Raw genomic sequence first — 14996 nt, forward strand, 5'->3', positions numbered from 1 at the left:
CTGCAGGTGTCAGTGTGGTGCATAGAGCACTGAGAGCCTGATGGGCCAGCTGATGAAACTTGCCCTTTCTGCTGTGGTGCCCTACAGCAAGGCACCGAACCACCCAGCTACACACTCTTTGTGCCTTTGTTCATCTGTCAGTCAGTCAGTCTTTATATATTGTTCCACATTATGAATTAAAGGACTATATTTCATTGAAAAGCGACACCACAGAGAAAACAGACATCTGTTGTCGTCACGTTCTCAGCTGAAGAGATGTAACCCTCTTTCTCTCTCTGTCCAACCAGAGGCAGCATGTCTCTGTTCAAGGCCCGTGATTGGTGGTCGGCAGCGCTTGGCGAGGGCGAGGAGTTTGACCAGGGATGCCTGTGTGTCGGAGACGTGGACAACAGTGGCAGCGGACATGGTCAGTGTGAAGCCAGGAAGCGACACACCAACCACCACACATCATCTTTACTGCAGGACCTGAACTGTGGCCACGTCAGGGAAGAGACGCAGAATAATCTCAGACTAAACACAAAACCTTTAATCTGATGACAAAAGACACAAAAAACAATCTGTCAGTAATTTAAATCAGATATCTGTTTTTATCTGATTTAATCTCCAGATATCTGGAGATTGCTTCATGTTGCAGCCTGAGCACAGTTAGTGTCAGTGTTCAAACCTAGAAGCCAAAATGTCGGCACAGCTCATGGAAGATACAACAAATCTCTGCTCTGTTCTCTGTGTGAAGACGTCACCCCTTATTTTATCAGTTAACCTCAGACTGGGTAGCTAAGACTTATTATAGTCCACATTTAAATTGTCAAACTTTATGCTGATGAATAAATAAGAATAATGTAATGCTGTTCAGGCCCTTTGAGCTCTTGAGTGGCTGCTGTCAGGGTAAAAACTTCCCTCCTGACTTACTTCATACAGTAACAGTCCTCTGTGTTTATAACGTTACAGATAAGGTGGTGGTGGGCAGCTACATGGGAATGCTGCGGATCTTCTCCCCACACACCAATAAGTCCAGTGAGGGAGGAGTGGCTGACGCCCAGCTGCTGGAGGTCCAGCTTCAAAATGCCATCATCCAGGTGGAAGTGGGCAAGTTTGTCTCGTAAGTAGACCGCACAGACCGGGATTGATGAAGGGTTGAAACAGACTGATGTACTGCAGCTGTGGTGGACTGTAGAGTGTTGTACGTAAAATATTACATTTGACTTGACACTGTGATTAATTGGACAAAAATTCTGATTAGACAGAGGGTACATTTCAGATGTTGAAATGAACGTAGGACACAGGAAGTTGTGTCACTAGTTGTAGTTGTAGTAATACGTTACGTGATACGTTAGTGTTTAGACAGTGTGGATATCACTGGTTCTCCTGCTGGTTTCAGTCTTAACACGTTGCCGCTCCTGATAAATGAAGTGACTACAGATCTGTGCTGTGACACCAGGATCATTGATGGTGCTGCTAATCTCCCTCTGCCTCCCCTCCTCCCTCCCTCTCTGGCTGCCTTCCTGTACGTGATACGGCGTTAATGTTTAGTAGGTCAAATTGGCATTAGCTTAAGGCTACGAGCACCAGGAAGCAAATTTAAATCACTGTCTCACGAAGACAGAGCTCTGCCTCAGTGTCTCAGGACAGATAACAGATTATACTTCTCTGATGAATTAAAGATGCAAAGATGCAAATAAAAACATCAAATCTTGCACCATTTGTTGGCTGCAGCTAACACACATACACCATATTCACTTTATTATTTTAAGTTTTTAATTAACTGATGAATCTTTTAGTATGTAAACATCATTAAGTGGAGACAACCCAAAAAACAGTTTACAGCGATAAAAAACAATGACAATGAATTTAAAGTGTTTTAATGTTTTCACTTGTTTAATCACTCTCACTGTTTGTTGTGACGGATAGTCACAGGGACATTGATCCATTTATAGCTTCCACACCTGCACTTATCAGGGCCGTGTCCACCAAAGCATTTTTTGCCTGAGGTCAACGTATTTTCAAATTCTTTGCAAAGGGAGAGTCGCGCATTTATGCTCTGCTACAAACACCAGCAGGGTGACAAGACACAGAGTGTCTGTTCTGTGCGGTGTGTCCCGCACTGTTGGCCCTTTTTTTTGGCCGATTCAGCAGTCAGTGAATGACATCACTCTGACAGTCAGCTGAGCTCAGGTGAGGAGCAGAGAAGTGTCAGTGAGTAAAGGAGGAGCTAAAGTCCAGAGGGAGTGAGACCAAACCAACTTGTTCCATGAGGTCAGATTATTTTTCTCTTTAGCAGAAACGTTTCCTGATGGTTTGTGTTATTGTTCACTGGTGCACGGTAAATATGCTCTGATTGTGTTGTTCATGTGCTAACTGGCTAACTAGCATCAAGATGCTCTTCCTGTTTCCCTTTGTCAATGATCGATACAGACGACGGCCGTCTGCTGCTGTGGAGACTCATTTCCTCTCAGCAGGTGCAGAGTGTACGTGCTGGTTGGCCATCATCTTAAGTCTTTATGATGTGATCATGTGCAGCTTTTTGGCTCAAACACAGGTGACATGAGGCGACACAGTTGTTGGTTTTCGTTTCTCCTAGTTTTATGAAGTTGGTTTGGTGTGTCTGGGCCTCAACACTATTTAAAGTCAAGAAGGCCTCGTGAACCCCCTTGAAGTTTTGGCGCCCCCCAGTAGAGGTTGGGACACCCAGGTTGGGAGGCAGTGGATTACAGGACAGATGCTGTGTGCACTGCGGCCACCCTGACAGCCTTACCTCTGTTTGTGTCTCATATGTGTGCTGCTGTGCTGGAAGCAGTCTCAGGTCTTTATTTAACTCTGTGTCTTGACCTTCTGTGAATTATACGCAGTCATCGTATAGCTTATAATATAGCCTGACTTTAAAGTGCGGGGCAGAAACACCCATTCATAACTCACCACACCGCTTTTTCATTCATACAAAAACCATCCCTGCTGTTTCTTACCACCACATTAACATGTCTTTTTATTCCCCTGCGATGCATGCTAACCCAAAACCACCATGTCAGGAGGTTCTCTCCCCCGTCATGATTTAGCACGATCTATCAGCCACCCAGCGGCCCAAACATAGTTGTGTTTATAATGTCGGGCTAACCACTGAGTTGCTAGCATAGTTGTTGGGACCCAAGGGCCCCATCCTGCTTTGTTATTTCACTGCATAATTAGATCTTCAGAGTTGACCCCCTCAGAGTCAAGGCCAAGTGTAATGTGCAAATGCCTCCAGTAAAAATGACTTGCGTTGGAGCGACGATGATTAAGTGACCCCTCACAGCCAAAAGTATGTGACAGAGGGGAAGAGGAGGGATAGAGGGAGGAAAGGAATGATGTGGGATGACAGGATCGTGCTGATATGTCACTTAGTGGGCAGTTTGATCCACTTCATACTTAGCTAAGCGGGAAATGGAACACACTGAACCCCGTGCCCTTTGGTAAACCCCATTTTTGTAACTTCAAAATGCCTCAAGCCTCAAAGCTTCACTAGCACTAGTCACTTTCAGCACACTGGAACTGCTGACGCTGTTTGTGCCTTTGGTCCAAATAAACCCTCGATTCACTGAGTTAGATGTGAAAATCGAATTATTTTTCCAGCAGTCTCTATTTTTGAAAACCCGTCCATACCCGTAAAGCTCAGTACCAGAACCGACCCGTTACCCGTCATTACGTCTCAAAGCTGCACCCGTTCATAGAAGTCCAGCGACCTGACCCACACCTGTGATTAAACCCACACAGGCTACAGTCACTCACACTAAGATGGCTTCTCTGTTCTTGAATTACAAATCCAGCTGAGGAGACGTCTCTTTGAAAACATTTTTTAAAATGGAAGTTTGTTTAAAAACTCTCCCTGTTGAAAAATAACTAAAATAAAATTGAGATTCTCTGTCCAGGTGCATTTCTTTCAATATCATAAGCTGAATCGTTAAAAGAGCCAACATGTTTCCACCACTCTAAGTCTTCATCAACAAACAATAGGATATGTGATGTAGGAACAACCAATCAGAGGCAGTTACATGTCCCAGATAATAACATGACAGGTTGGAAAAAACAAACAAAAAAAAAAAACAGGTAGGCAGACATTTCAAAACTGAAACCATCAAAACTGAAACCATCTACATCGGCTGTAGACACTTTATTCATCTCAGACATCCACATGAACAATAAACAGTTCCCAAATTCATGTTAGAAAATTAGGATGACCCCGACATTTAAAAAAACATCCAAATTGTGTTCAGTGTTCTCTTTTACATGAGACATTTACAAATATTTGATAAATGATCCAGACCCTACGAGTGGGGAAGCTTGCCGTATTTAAAGTTAATCTTCCTGGCGGTTGATCTTAAAGGGATAGTTCAGGTTTTTTGGAGCAGTGTTGTATGAGATACTTCGGAGAGGCAGCAGTATTGACAGTTTGGCTGTGGACGGGGACAGCAGCAAAATGTGTTTTAGACACATAAAAAAATCAATATCAGTTGAAGTGTACGCTATACTGAGAGTATTTTCACCGTTCTGTCAGACAGCTTGTTCTGATGTAAAGCAGTCAACAGCTTCAGTTCACTATCTCTGCTCTTGTCAAAGCCAGACTCCATTGACAGAAACAGTCATTTAAGCTCACTAACACAGGAGCTGCTGGTCGACCGCTGCCTCCATCAGTGAGTTTGTTTGTGTTATTGTGGGTTTTGTGAAGTAACCTTTTTAAACACTAAAGTCACACAAGAACACAAACAAACAGAGGTGGTAGCAGTGGAGCAGCAGCTCCTGTGTTCAGTGATGTTAAATCACTGTTTTTCTCAATGGAGTCTGGCTTTGAAGAGAGCGATATAACGGATTCATTTTCTTTCTGACAGAAGGTAAAGCAGTGAAATATTCTACATATAACACACATTTAAACTGGTTAGGATTTTGGTGGCTATAATAGCTTTTGTTGCTGCTCCCGTCCACAGCAGTTCATTGCTTAGCTTCTGTGTCAGATTTCTCCAAACTAGGGGTGTGCTGACTGACATCTACTGTTGGTAACACACTGTCTGTAGATAAGTACCTCAAACAATCAAAAAAAATCCAAACTATCCTTTTAAACATACAAGGGGTTTGTCAAGGTTTGACAAAGCAGCACAATCCAGTAATATTTCAGTGATTGCAGTCGTGCTGTCACTTGTTCTGCACTTCACTGTGCTGAGTGACAGGTTATTTTTCAAAATGTGAGGTCTTTAATCTGCCAGATGAGCGTGTCACATGGATTTCTGCCTGTGACATCTGGCGACAGCTCGATACCTGTTAGCTGTGTTTTGTTACATGTCGATGCTCGTACATGGAGCCTCTCACCTTTTGTAGCAAAGTATTCTGGGAGGTTGAGTCCTCTGTCAAAAAGGACCGTGTCTCCCTCCTCCAGGATATCAGTGCCAGATGGCTGTGTAATGACTTTGTCACTTGCACATTCACCCCAAGCTTTGGGATGGAAAGTGACAGGACTTATTCTATTAGGAACTCTGATTGATTGATACTGTGGATGTGTTCATGCCCAGGCACTGAGAGATGTTTGTCGCTCTATGAAGATTTCACTGAAATCTAAGATGCATCTTACACTGTTGAAGAGTCATATTCTCTCTGATACACTGTCCATCTCGAGAACATGACAGACATTTCAGATACTGCAACATAACATTCAGTCAGTCATGGAAAATGGCAGAAATAAAACCAGAACTACACCTGGACTGGTAACACAAAACCAGCTGAGTGAGGTCAAGGTGCAGTTTCATGCACACAGCACAGAGCTGGTTGTCAGGTGGAGCTGTGGTGGTTTTGAGTGTCCAGGCTGTTGAGATGTAAAACACATCACAGCTGAAGAATGACTGAAACCCAGCAGAGGTGTTCTGCTCTACTCGCAAACTTTCAGTTTAGTCTCCAGTTTTTTGATGTAGTTTTTCAGGGCAGCGTTTTCACTGAGCAGGTCCTCAATGTCCTTCATGGACAGATCTGTCCCCACTGATGTGCTCTTGTATCTGAGGCCTTCAGGTTCAATCTGCATCACAGTGACAGGCCCCGCCTCAGAATGTGTTGGTGCTGAAGCCGCTCGCTTCACTGACTTACAGTATCTCTCCGTTCCTTTCACTCTCTGAGGTTTGTGAAGCAGCTTTGATGGGGCGTAGTCAGGATGGAGAGGGTCATCTGACGGCCTCCCTATGAAACATACAACAGGAGATGATTAGCCTATATTCTTATGTTTTATTTTGTGGAAGTAAATTTGGATGTTGGGCTGAAGAATTTACAGCAGTTAAAATCTAACAGCTGCATGAGGTGAGAAAAAGACTTAAAGGTCAGTGTGTAGGATTTAGGGGGATTTGATGGCAGGAATGGAATATAATATAATCAGTCTGTTTTCTTTAGTGTTTAATCTGATGAACATAAGAATCAATATGTTTTTGTAACCTCAGAATGAGCCGTTTATATCTACATAGGGAGCAGGTCCTCGTCTACAGAGATCAACATGTTGCACCACTGTGTTTCTACAGTAGCCCAGAATGGACAAACCAAACACTGACTCTATCAGGACATTTAGTGCATTTTTGTGTTGGCCACCGTATGTAGCAGGCCCTCAGCGACAAGCAGTGTTGGAAAAAACAGATTTTTTTAAAACATGACTATTATTTAGTGTTTTTACACGTTAAAATCAGAGTTTTGTTTGTTTTAGAGAGACAGAGACGTCTGTGCATCATTAAGCTCCTGGTTAAAAACCTCCTGAACAGTGAACACTGAAGGAATTCTAACCAGGAGAAGTTTCAGCTGGTTGCAGTGTGTAGTCCTCACCGCTAGACACCACTACATCCTCTCAAATCAGTGACACTCAACTTACGGCCAACTGTGGTCCCTGAGAATGTGCACGGTGGCCCTGGCCCCGACCATTTTCTAATTCACAATAAAAATAAATTGATTGACACTGGGATTTTTATAATATATAACTATGGTACCAGAGGGCATTAAACACATCAAAGCTTAAACAAGTGCCAAGTGAGGATCCCTTGGACCCCCCAGAAGAGATCCAGGCCAAGCTCTGAATGTCCCCAAATCCTAGAAACACCTCTGCATACACCTGATCTGTTGGGGCTGTAGTGTCTTGTGCAAAATTGGCCTCTGGGCAGAGTAAGTTGGGTTTCCCTGCCCTAAATCTAACACACTGGACCTTTAAACTACATTTATGTGCAGCATGGATTTAGACACAGCTTACTAGTGACCACAAGCTGTTACAATCTTACAGGTCTAAAATAATATGAACGATATGTTCCTGTAACTGTATCCTGGGATCAGGATGCAGAGTTTATATTCACTCTACAGGGTGGAGGACCTTAGACAAGAAAAATGTCTCCAGTGATGATTCAACATGGTCTGTAGTTTGACTGCCAACCGTGCCCATCGTTCATTTACCTCACGGTACACACACACACACACACACACACACACGTCACTCTGTGGGTTAGCTACTGTTAGCTTCAACAAGCTAACGGTAGCTAGCCGTCAGTCCACAGAGGGACATGTCAGTGTGTGTGTCTGTCCCTCTCATCCCCGGACACACAGCGGGACTTACCGGTGATGAAGTGAGTGCTGCAGACTCTGGAGTTCACCGACGGTGTCCAGTTCTCCCGCCTGACCGCAGCGGTCCACGCCTCGCGCTGCTGAGTGTCTTTAGGAAAGCGGAAGACTTTAATCTGAGACATTAAGTTTGTCCCTGGTCTGAGGGAGCATCCGACCACCGAGCAACACGGTCCTAACACTAACTTAGCCATTTCCCCACCGTGTAGAGGACTGAGGCTGTTTACATTAGCTGCAGGGGCTGGACCGGAAGTCCCGCGGAACAGCGATGTCGTTTCCTAGCAACCGGAGTTCTGTTGCCGAGGCAACAGCTTTGGTCCCTGCTTATTTCCTGTCAGCTGGTTACTGCATCAACAAACAGGTGATACAAAGGGACCTTTATGTGATGTTTGGAGAGGTGAATGTGAAACAGTGAGGCAGAGGAGGGTGAAGGGCTGATGCTCAGGTAGAAGGATATTTACTCCCATAAAAAATGACTCATGCAAAAGTGACGATTATAATTTGAGGAACCACAAGTAAAAGTAAAACTGTAGCTACTGGTGGTAGTAAAAAATAAATGGTTATAAGGGACTGTTCTTAATTTATCAGAGGAGGGGGGGTTGCAGGGGTGTGACCGTTTTTTTGTTTGTTTTAAATGTTGTCCTGGAAGCTACAAATATTTTTCCTTGAGCCTCCCTGAGTGACTGCGGGGAAATGTATGACCATCCCCCCGTCATAAATTAGTTTATTAGATTTTTAAAACCTACCTTTTGATGTTTTAAAGGTAAAAGTTGAAGACGAAATCCTGTAGTTGAAAAAAGTCTCAGAGTTTCACTGTTGTCATGCAAACGGTTTATTTTTTGCCAAATTAAAAAAAAAATGAAAGTGATTTTGATGAAATATCAATATTTTAAGATCGGATTTGGTTTTGATTTTTCGCTTACAGAAGCATTTGTCACACGATGTGTCAGAGGACCATCGGAAATGTGGAAATCCAATGATAATATATGTTTTTACAGTTTCTGGCTCTGATAAATGGTGTGATTTTGGCAGTTTTTAACAGTATCATGCCTTCAAAATTCGTGAAGGAATGTTTCCTTGGAAAATCTGCAGTAAAATAAATACAGCACAAAACAATTGAAATTTGTTGTCACTCCCCAGTGCTTAAACAATTATTTAACATGCCTCTCCCTTTTTGCACCCTCCGCTCTCCTCTCATATATAATGAACAGTCCCTCAGGAAATATTGAATAAAAGAAGTGCACTAGCTGATTATACTTTTTCTTTTTAATGAAGTAGAGCAGGTAGGCTAATCAAACAGTTAAAGATAGCTTATACAATTAAGATATGAACAATCTCCCACTTTTCCTTATGATAACATCAAAGATTAACATAACACATTAAAGCTCCAGTGTGTCGGATTTAGGGGGATGCATTTGCAAAAATGTAGAGCAGGTCCTCGTCTACAGAGATCACCATGTTGCACCGACGTGTTTCTACAGTAGCCCAGAACGGACAAACCAAACACTGGCTCTAGATAGGGACATTTATGTTTTTGTATGTGCCTCTTAAAAAGCTGATCTGCAATGAGCAGCGTTGGAAAAACGCTGATTTGTAATGTGAAACTGCTTCATTCAGTGTTTTTACCTGTTTAAATCACCTGTTTGTTTCTGAGACGAGGAGACCTCTGTGGATAATTCAGCTCCTGATCAGTGAACACTGAAGGAATTCTGACCAGGAGAAGTTTCAGCTGATTGTAATCTGTTAAGTCCTCACTGCTAGACGCCACTAAATCTGACACACTGCTCCTTTAAAGGTTAATATAGCTAACGTTAGCTAGCTAACTACATTTTCACCTTACTTCAATGTGCTTGTGGAGGTTGGAGGAGGAGTTTTTATAAGCAGAGATATCAGTGTTTTTCTGGAGGCACAGCAGCATGTCATCAGGTAACTGTTGTCTTATTTAGATTTTGTAATAAAATGTGCAGACACATGTGATCAGGGTTTGTTTCTAGCAGCTGCCTCTTGTTTTGGGTTTTGCTGCATCATCATTGCATTGCAGTCCAAAAGCAGGGGGTGCTTCTTTTTCCTCCAGGCCGCTGGTGTCTGCAGGAGAGGTACTCTTCGTGTGCTCGTTCCCCCTTCTTAGCTAAGTAACTCAAAGTCTACTTTCCGTTGTGGAGCCCTCGTGCGCAAGTCTCGCCCTCTCTGCAGATGTACAGAAATACTTGGTTTAAACAGGGTGAATAGACAGGAAAAAAAAAGCCTTACAGCATTCAGGTGCTGATTCATAATTTAAATGTCAATGTCATGAATGAAGCCTCAGAGCTTTGAAAGATACAGTCCTGCAGAATAATTCTACTTTTTACCAGTTGTTGCAGCAGGGGACGAAACTGTTGTCACCTTGGTGACATTTCCAGGATTTTAAAATCCATCCTGATCGTAAAAACAAACAGCTGTGCAGTATCTGGGCGTCTGATTAGCCTTCACACTCCACCAGCTATGTCTCAAACCTTTGTGTGTTGTTGTTCCACCAGTACCAGAACAACACGTCCCCACCAATACAGACCCATGTGTGTTTTTAGAGAATGTTTTTGGTGTGATCACCTGGTGAAGCTGGCAGAAGAATCTCACAACATTAAACTGTATGTTTGAGCCAGATGAGCCCCGCCAACAAGAATCAAACCAAGTTTCCCCTGTCTGTTAAACTACACGAGCACTGAACCCTTCACCCCGGCAGTTTTACTTCAGCCATCGATCTGAACACGATACCTCCCATCATCTTGCTGTGGGTACACAGGAACCTTCCAGAGAGCGAGGTTTCTGGGAAAAGTTCTGGTGGTTTGCCTCGAAGGCTTCCCACGTCATCACGCTGGAAGCAGAATCCAACTAAATCAGTCTGTTTGGAAGACGTCGTGTTTAGTTACCTGCGGTTTTCGGCACAGCATTCTTCAGAGACGGGTGGGCATTTTGGAGGCCGGCCCTCGACAGAGAGGCACGTTGTAAATATTGTCAGGGCAGACGGAGGTGGGCAGATGGTGAAAGGTTTTGTTTCAGCACTGACTTGAGTGGTTTTCCACGGAAGAAAGAAAACTTGTGGGATCCAGTTTCCTCCTCCCTTGTTGTTCTTCTCTCAACAAACATTACAACAGCGGGTGAAAAAGTTAGTGAGACAGCAGTTGTTCTGCGTCCAGAGAGTGGATGGATTCCTCCACTGTGGCTTTGTGGTAAAGTAAATAAGTGAAAATCTAGGATCAGCATCACTGAGACCGTCATCCACACCTCAAACCAAAACCAATCCACCAGCTGTTATAGTAATTATTTTAGAAGTATGAGTTAAAATATGAATGAATACCACCCTTTGCTGAGAACACAGGAAGCATCTGCCCTGCTGAGGCGTCCTCAGCTGCTGCATGGCTGCAGCTCTGTGGGTGACCTCTGACCTCTCACGTCCTCGCGGAGTCACATTAGATGGATCACAGTGAAACTCTGTTTGGACTTTGGAGAGGAAATATCATCCCATTGTTTTTCTGTCAGAGATGGTTCTGATTGTAGTTGTATTATAACTGTTGTGGAACAGTTTGTAGGTGGTGTTTATCTTGTTTGTTTGGGTTTCTGTTTCTTTGTGTTTCTTGAAATTGCCTCATTCTGTTTGCCTAAATCCTGCATTATTTTAAATCTGGGATCAACCATGTAAAGCACTGTATATGTAAAGTTTATTATTCTTATTCTTATTAATATTAACAGATGACTTTTTCTTCTCCTCTCAGGTGTTCAGAGCTTCTTCATCTGGCTGTTCTTCACCCCAGGAAGCTGTCAGTCTACTCTGTGTCAGGTAACAGACATACACACAAACACAAACAGCTGACTGCTTCTTCTGTCGTCTTCTCTGTGTTGCCTCGCACTTTGAATGAGTGATGAATGACTTAATGTTAAGTAACTTTCACACGCAAACTCAGCATACTGATGTTTTCTGATGTGTGGGTGCAGGCACTGCAGGGAATGTGGAGCATGGTGACCAGTACCAGCTGAAGTTGGTTTATGAGCACAACCTGCAGAGAACAGCCTGCAACATGACCTACGGCACCTTTGGAGGAGTCACAGGTATGATGGACATTTTAAACGCTGTATTTGGCTGCATGTTACAGCTGAGGTGGGAGAGCATTTTGCCAACTGAACACCCTCTGTACCAGAGTCTTTCTTTACCAGCTGCAACAACATTGCAACAGCTGGTATCGTGTGTGTGTGTGTGTATCATCATGGCAAAAGGTGGTCCTGGAGGCACCTGTAATCGTGAGAACTACCTCAGAAGCTGCCACGAGTATTTTGCCAGGTGTTTAAGTCTGTGTGACTACAGACAGATTTTTTCACCACGATAGTTTTGCAACTGTGCAAGCTGCACTCACAAAACCTTACAGATGCGTAGTTGAGATCAAAATAAGGACACAGTTTTAAGATGGGTGTGGTCTGAGCAAAAGGGCAGGAGGTAGGGAGTGCCCCGCCACTATACGCCCCTTGCCCACGTTCGTTTTGAGTCGCAGATCTCTGTATCGCTGCCGGAGTGATCTCATCACAAGATGGTCTCTAGTTTGTGTTTGTCTAAGTGAGTGTAAACAGTCTAACCACATCCAAACTTACTAAGCAAATACAAATCCCTTTTTGCAACCAGGGGCTGGTACTCGCTCAGGTGATCAGAAAAAAACGTCATTCATATACAGGTCAGTAACACGGCCCAGCTCTGGGATTTAAGTATATCTTCGGACTGTTGAAGAACAGATCAGGAGAGATTTATAACAGCCAGGAGTCACACAGGAATGTTTGTGCATAATTACATCTCTTGGTATCATCATGAAAAAATATAAATATTCATTTTTTTACTCAGTACTTCCTGTTTCTGTTTCCCTCCTGTGGACAGAATCTCTTCACTTCTTAACATGAGGCTTTTAATGTGAAATAATTGCAGGGTGCGGTTGACGATGCAGCGGCTGCACCATAAATTAGTCGTACTGGCCTTTAACTGTAGAAATACAGTTCTCATAACGGCCTGTGCCCACATAGCGTTTTCTTTAATGTCAGCGTCTTTTCCAGTTGCTCCTAATGAGAAGTGAGAGTATGTGGCTGCATGCAGAGAAAAAGTGCTGCTCTCATCTTATTTCAAAGCGCTCTGCCTTTTTTGTGCAGCCGCTCCAAGCTGAGCGCTTTAAGTTGAAAATCTCTGAACTTTTAGGCAAGCGTTTAGAGGTGACTCTGCATTCTAGTGTGGATGGAGATATTTTGTTAATCGAATGTCATGTGGACAGATAATTTCTTAAAAGGGAAAAACATCTGTTTTATAAAATATCTGTATACGTGTAGACGGGGCCTCAGGTGTGATGCGTAGGGTTGGAGTCATGGGCCAGGATACGTGTTATGTCAGTGAGAGTCCTCACAAGTATATTAGTAAGTGTGTGTGTGTGTGTGTGTGTGTTAATGTGTGCATGTGCCTTGGCAGCAGCGTCAACTGGCAGCTCTGGACAACTACATAAAACTATAAAAGTCTGTAAGAGGAGAGAGAGTGAGAGACAGAGGGGTCATATAGCTGCTCGCTCTCTCCAGTCAATTGGGCTTTTGGAAAAACCAAGTAGGGGAAAGCCCTCGAGTCGTCAGGATCCAAGAACAACACACACACACACACACACACACACACACACACACATACACACACTCACTCACTCAGTCACACAGACAGACAGACACACTCACGGGGAACCCCCTTTAAAGCAGAGAAAATGGCATTTCCAAATAAAGGCTGTATTGTCAAGGAGTGTGTGTGTGTGTGTGTGTGTGTGTGTGTGTGTGTGAGAGAGAGGAGAGAAATTGTCAGACTCTGTGGCCTGGCATGATGGACCCTTCATTCACTCCATGTTTACAGAGTCTGTGTGTGTGTGTGTGTGTGTTTGATTGATAGAAAGAACAGTGTGGGCCCATTAAACCAATACCTTGGCCTGTGCTGAGTGCACGTGTGTAGTGCGTACCATGATCCTGGAAGTGTGTTCGTGAGTTTCCACGTGCTGTTTTCTGGTGGCGACACACTGTACAGCAGCATGTGAAGATGTCATGCGAGCTCTCGTGCTCCGTCTCTCTCTGTCCAACACACACACACACACACACACACACACACACACACGTGCAGTCTTAGTCCCTGACACATAGAAACACGCATGCACACATACTTGGAAGTTTAGATGGACACATGTCGACATTTGAACATAAATGCGTGCACACACACCCATACAGCCACACACTGAAACACATGTACTAATGACTCACTGTAACACATGCACACATATAGAAAGACAGATGGGGTTCATCCCAAAATCCCTCCTCAACTCCTCTATCATTGATCACATGACCCAGATATTGATATGAACCGCCATCTTGAAGGACGTCTCAAGTCCTTAAATACACTCTGAGGAGTCGAGGAGAGGGAGGGGAGGATACATGAGTGTAGCCTTTGTGGAGGTCTTTTACCGACCGTCACACCGTCTTATTTATTATCAGTTATTGATTGGATGTTGCAGCTGATCGGACTGATCTGATTCGCCACAACATCAGTGGAGTTTGTTATCGGAGGGAAAACAGATAAGAGATTAAACTCATCACTCCCAATCTTGTTTCTGATTCACCATCGAGTTAAAAATCTGAACAGGAAAAGTACCAAAAACAACTTTTGTAATTTATTAGAAAGATATTTCTTCACAATCTGTTATTGCTCATCAGTTTTTATTACAGAGACAGTTCTAATCAGAGAGTCTGTCTGTCAGTGCAAAACACTTTTTACATCACCGACCGTCATTTCCATTCAGTCACACTGAGGCTGATCAGTCCTGAGCGTCGGGTTGATGAACAGAAATTTAATTTTCCTTGAAACATTTGGCCTGATACATAATTTCCAGTGTTTTAAAGACACCATAATGATATTCTGGGTTATTAGATAATGAACCTACAATCAGAATATCAGGAAATACAGATGCAAAGCTTTTTGTGCCTCTGACTGGCTCACAGTACACAGTATAAACACATCTGCAGGTGTTCATTAAACAGAGAAAACTCTGCTGCTCTGCCACTGCTAGAGCTGCCACATCATGTAATATATGTATGCATATATTACATGATGTGGACAGACACAGACACCATTAAAAGTCTCTTCAGCTGTTAATAAAACTGACTGACAGCTGATCAGCTGCTGCCGTCATCAGAAATGGACGTCGCTTCACATGACACTTCAGAGGAAAAGAGGTCTCATTTCTCTAAAGACATGTCTCTTGTTTCCTCCCTCCTCACATCTTATCCTCATATCTCTCCCTTGTGTCTTACGAGGGCGCAGCTAAGAGGCGAGGGAGAGACACATCTCTCCTCTCCTCTCCTCTCCTCTCCTCTCCTCT

At 43.5% G+C, this 14996-nt stretch overlaps 2 protein-coding genes across 3 annotated transcripts in view; one reads left to right on the plus strand and one right to left on the minus strand.

Moving 5' to 3' along the window:
- Window positions 1-14996, plus strand: part of bbs9 (Bardet-Biedl syndrome 9) — a 245101-nt gene that overhangs the window by 2816 nt on the left and 227289 nt on the right. For both annotated transcript variants that reach the window (XM_033641704.2, XM_033641705.2), the window contains exons 2-5: window positions 288-406; window positions 949-1099; window positions 11343-11407; window positions 11563-11676. In XM_033641704.2, the coding sequence (XP_033497595.2) occupies window positions 295-406; window positions 949-1099; window positions 11343-11407; window positions 11563-11676 (442 nt within the window). In that variant the 5' untranslated portion in view covers window positions 288-294. The remainder of the gene's footprint in view (window positions 1-287; window positions 407-948; window positions 1100-11342; window positions 11408-11562; window positions 11677-14996) is intronic.
- Window positions 4123-7845, minus strand: LOC117266478 (peroxynitrite isomerase THAP4-like). The gene is made up of 2 exons (XM_033641706.2): window positions 7589-7845; window positions 4123-6186 (listed from the first exon to the last, which is right to left on the minus strand). Exons 1-2 carry the CDS (start codon window positions 7785-7787, stop codon window positions 5885-5887), a joined length of 501 nt encoding a protein of 166 aa, XP_033497597.1. The 5' UTR covers window positions 7788-7845; the 3' UTR covers window positions 4123-5884.

This window comes from Epinephelus lanceolatus, chromosome 10 (genome assembly GCF_041903045.1).
Source record: "Epinephelus lanceolatus isolate andai-2023 chromosome 10, ASM4190304v1, whole genome shotgun sequence".
In the NCBI taxonomy this organism is placed as follows: Eukaryota; Metazoa; Chordata; class Actinopteri; order Perciformes; family Serranidae; genus Epinephelus; species Epinephelus lanceolatus.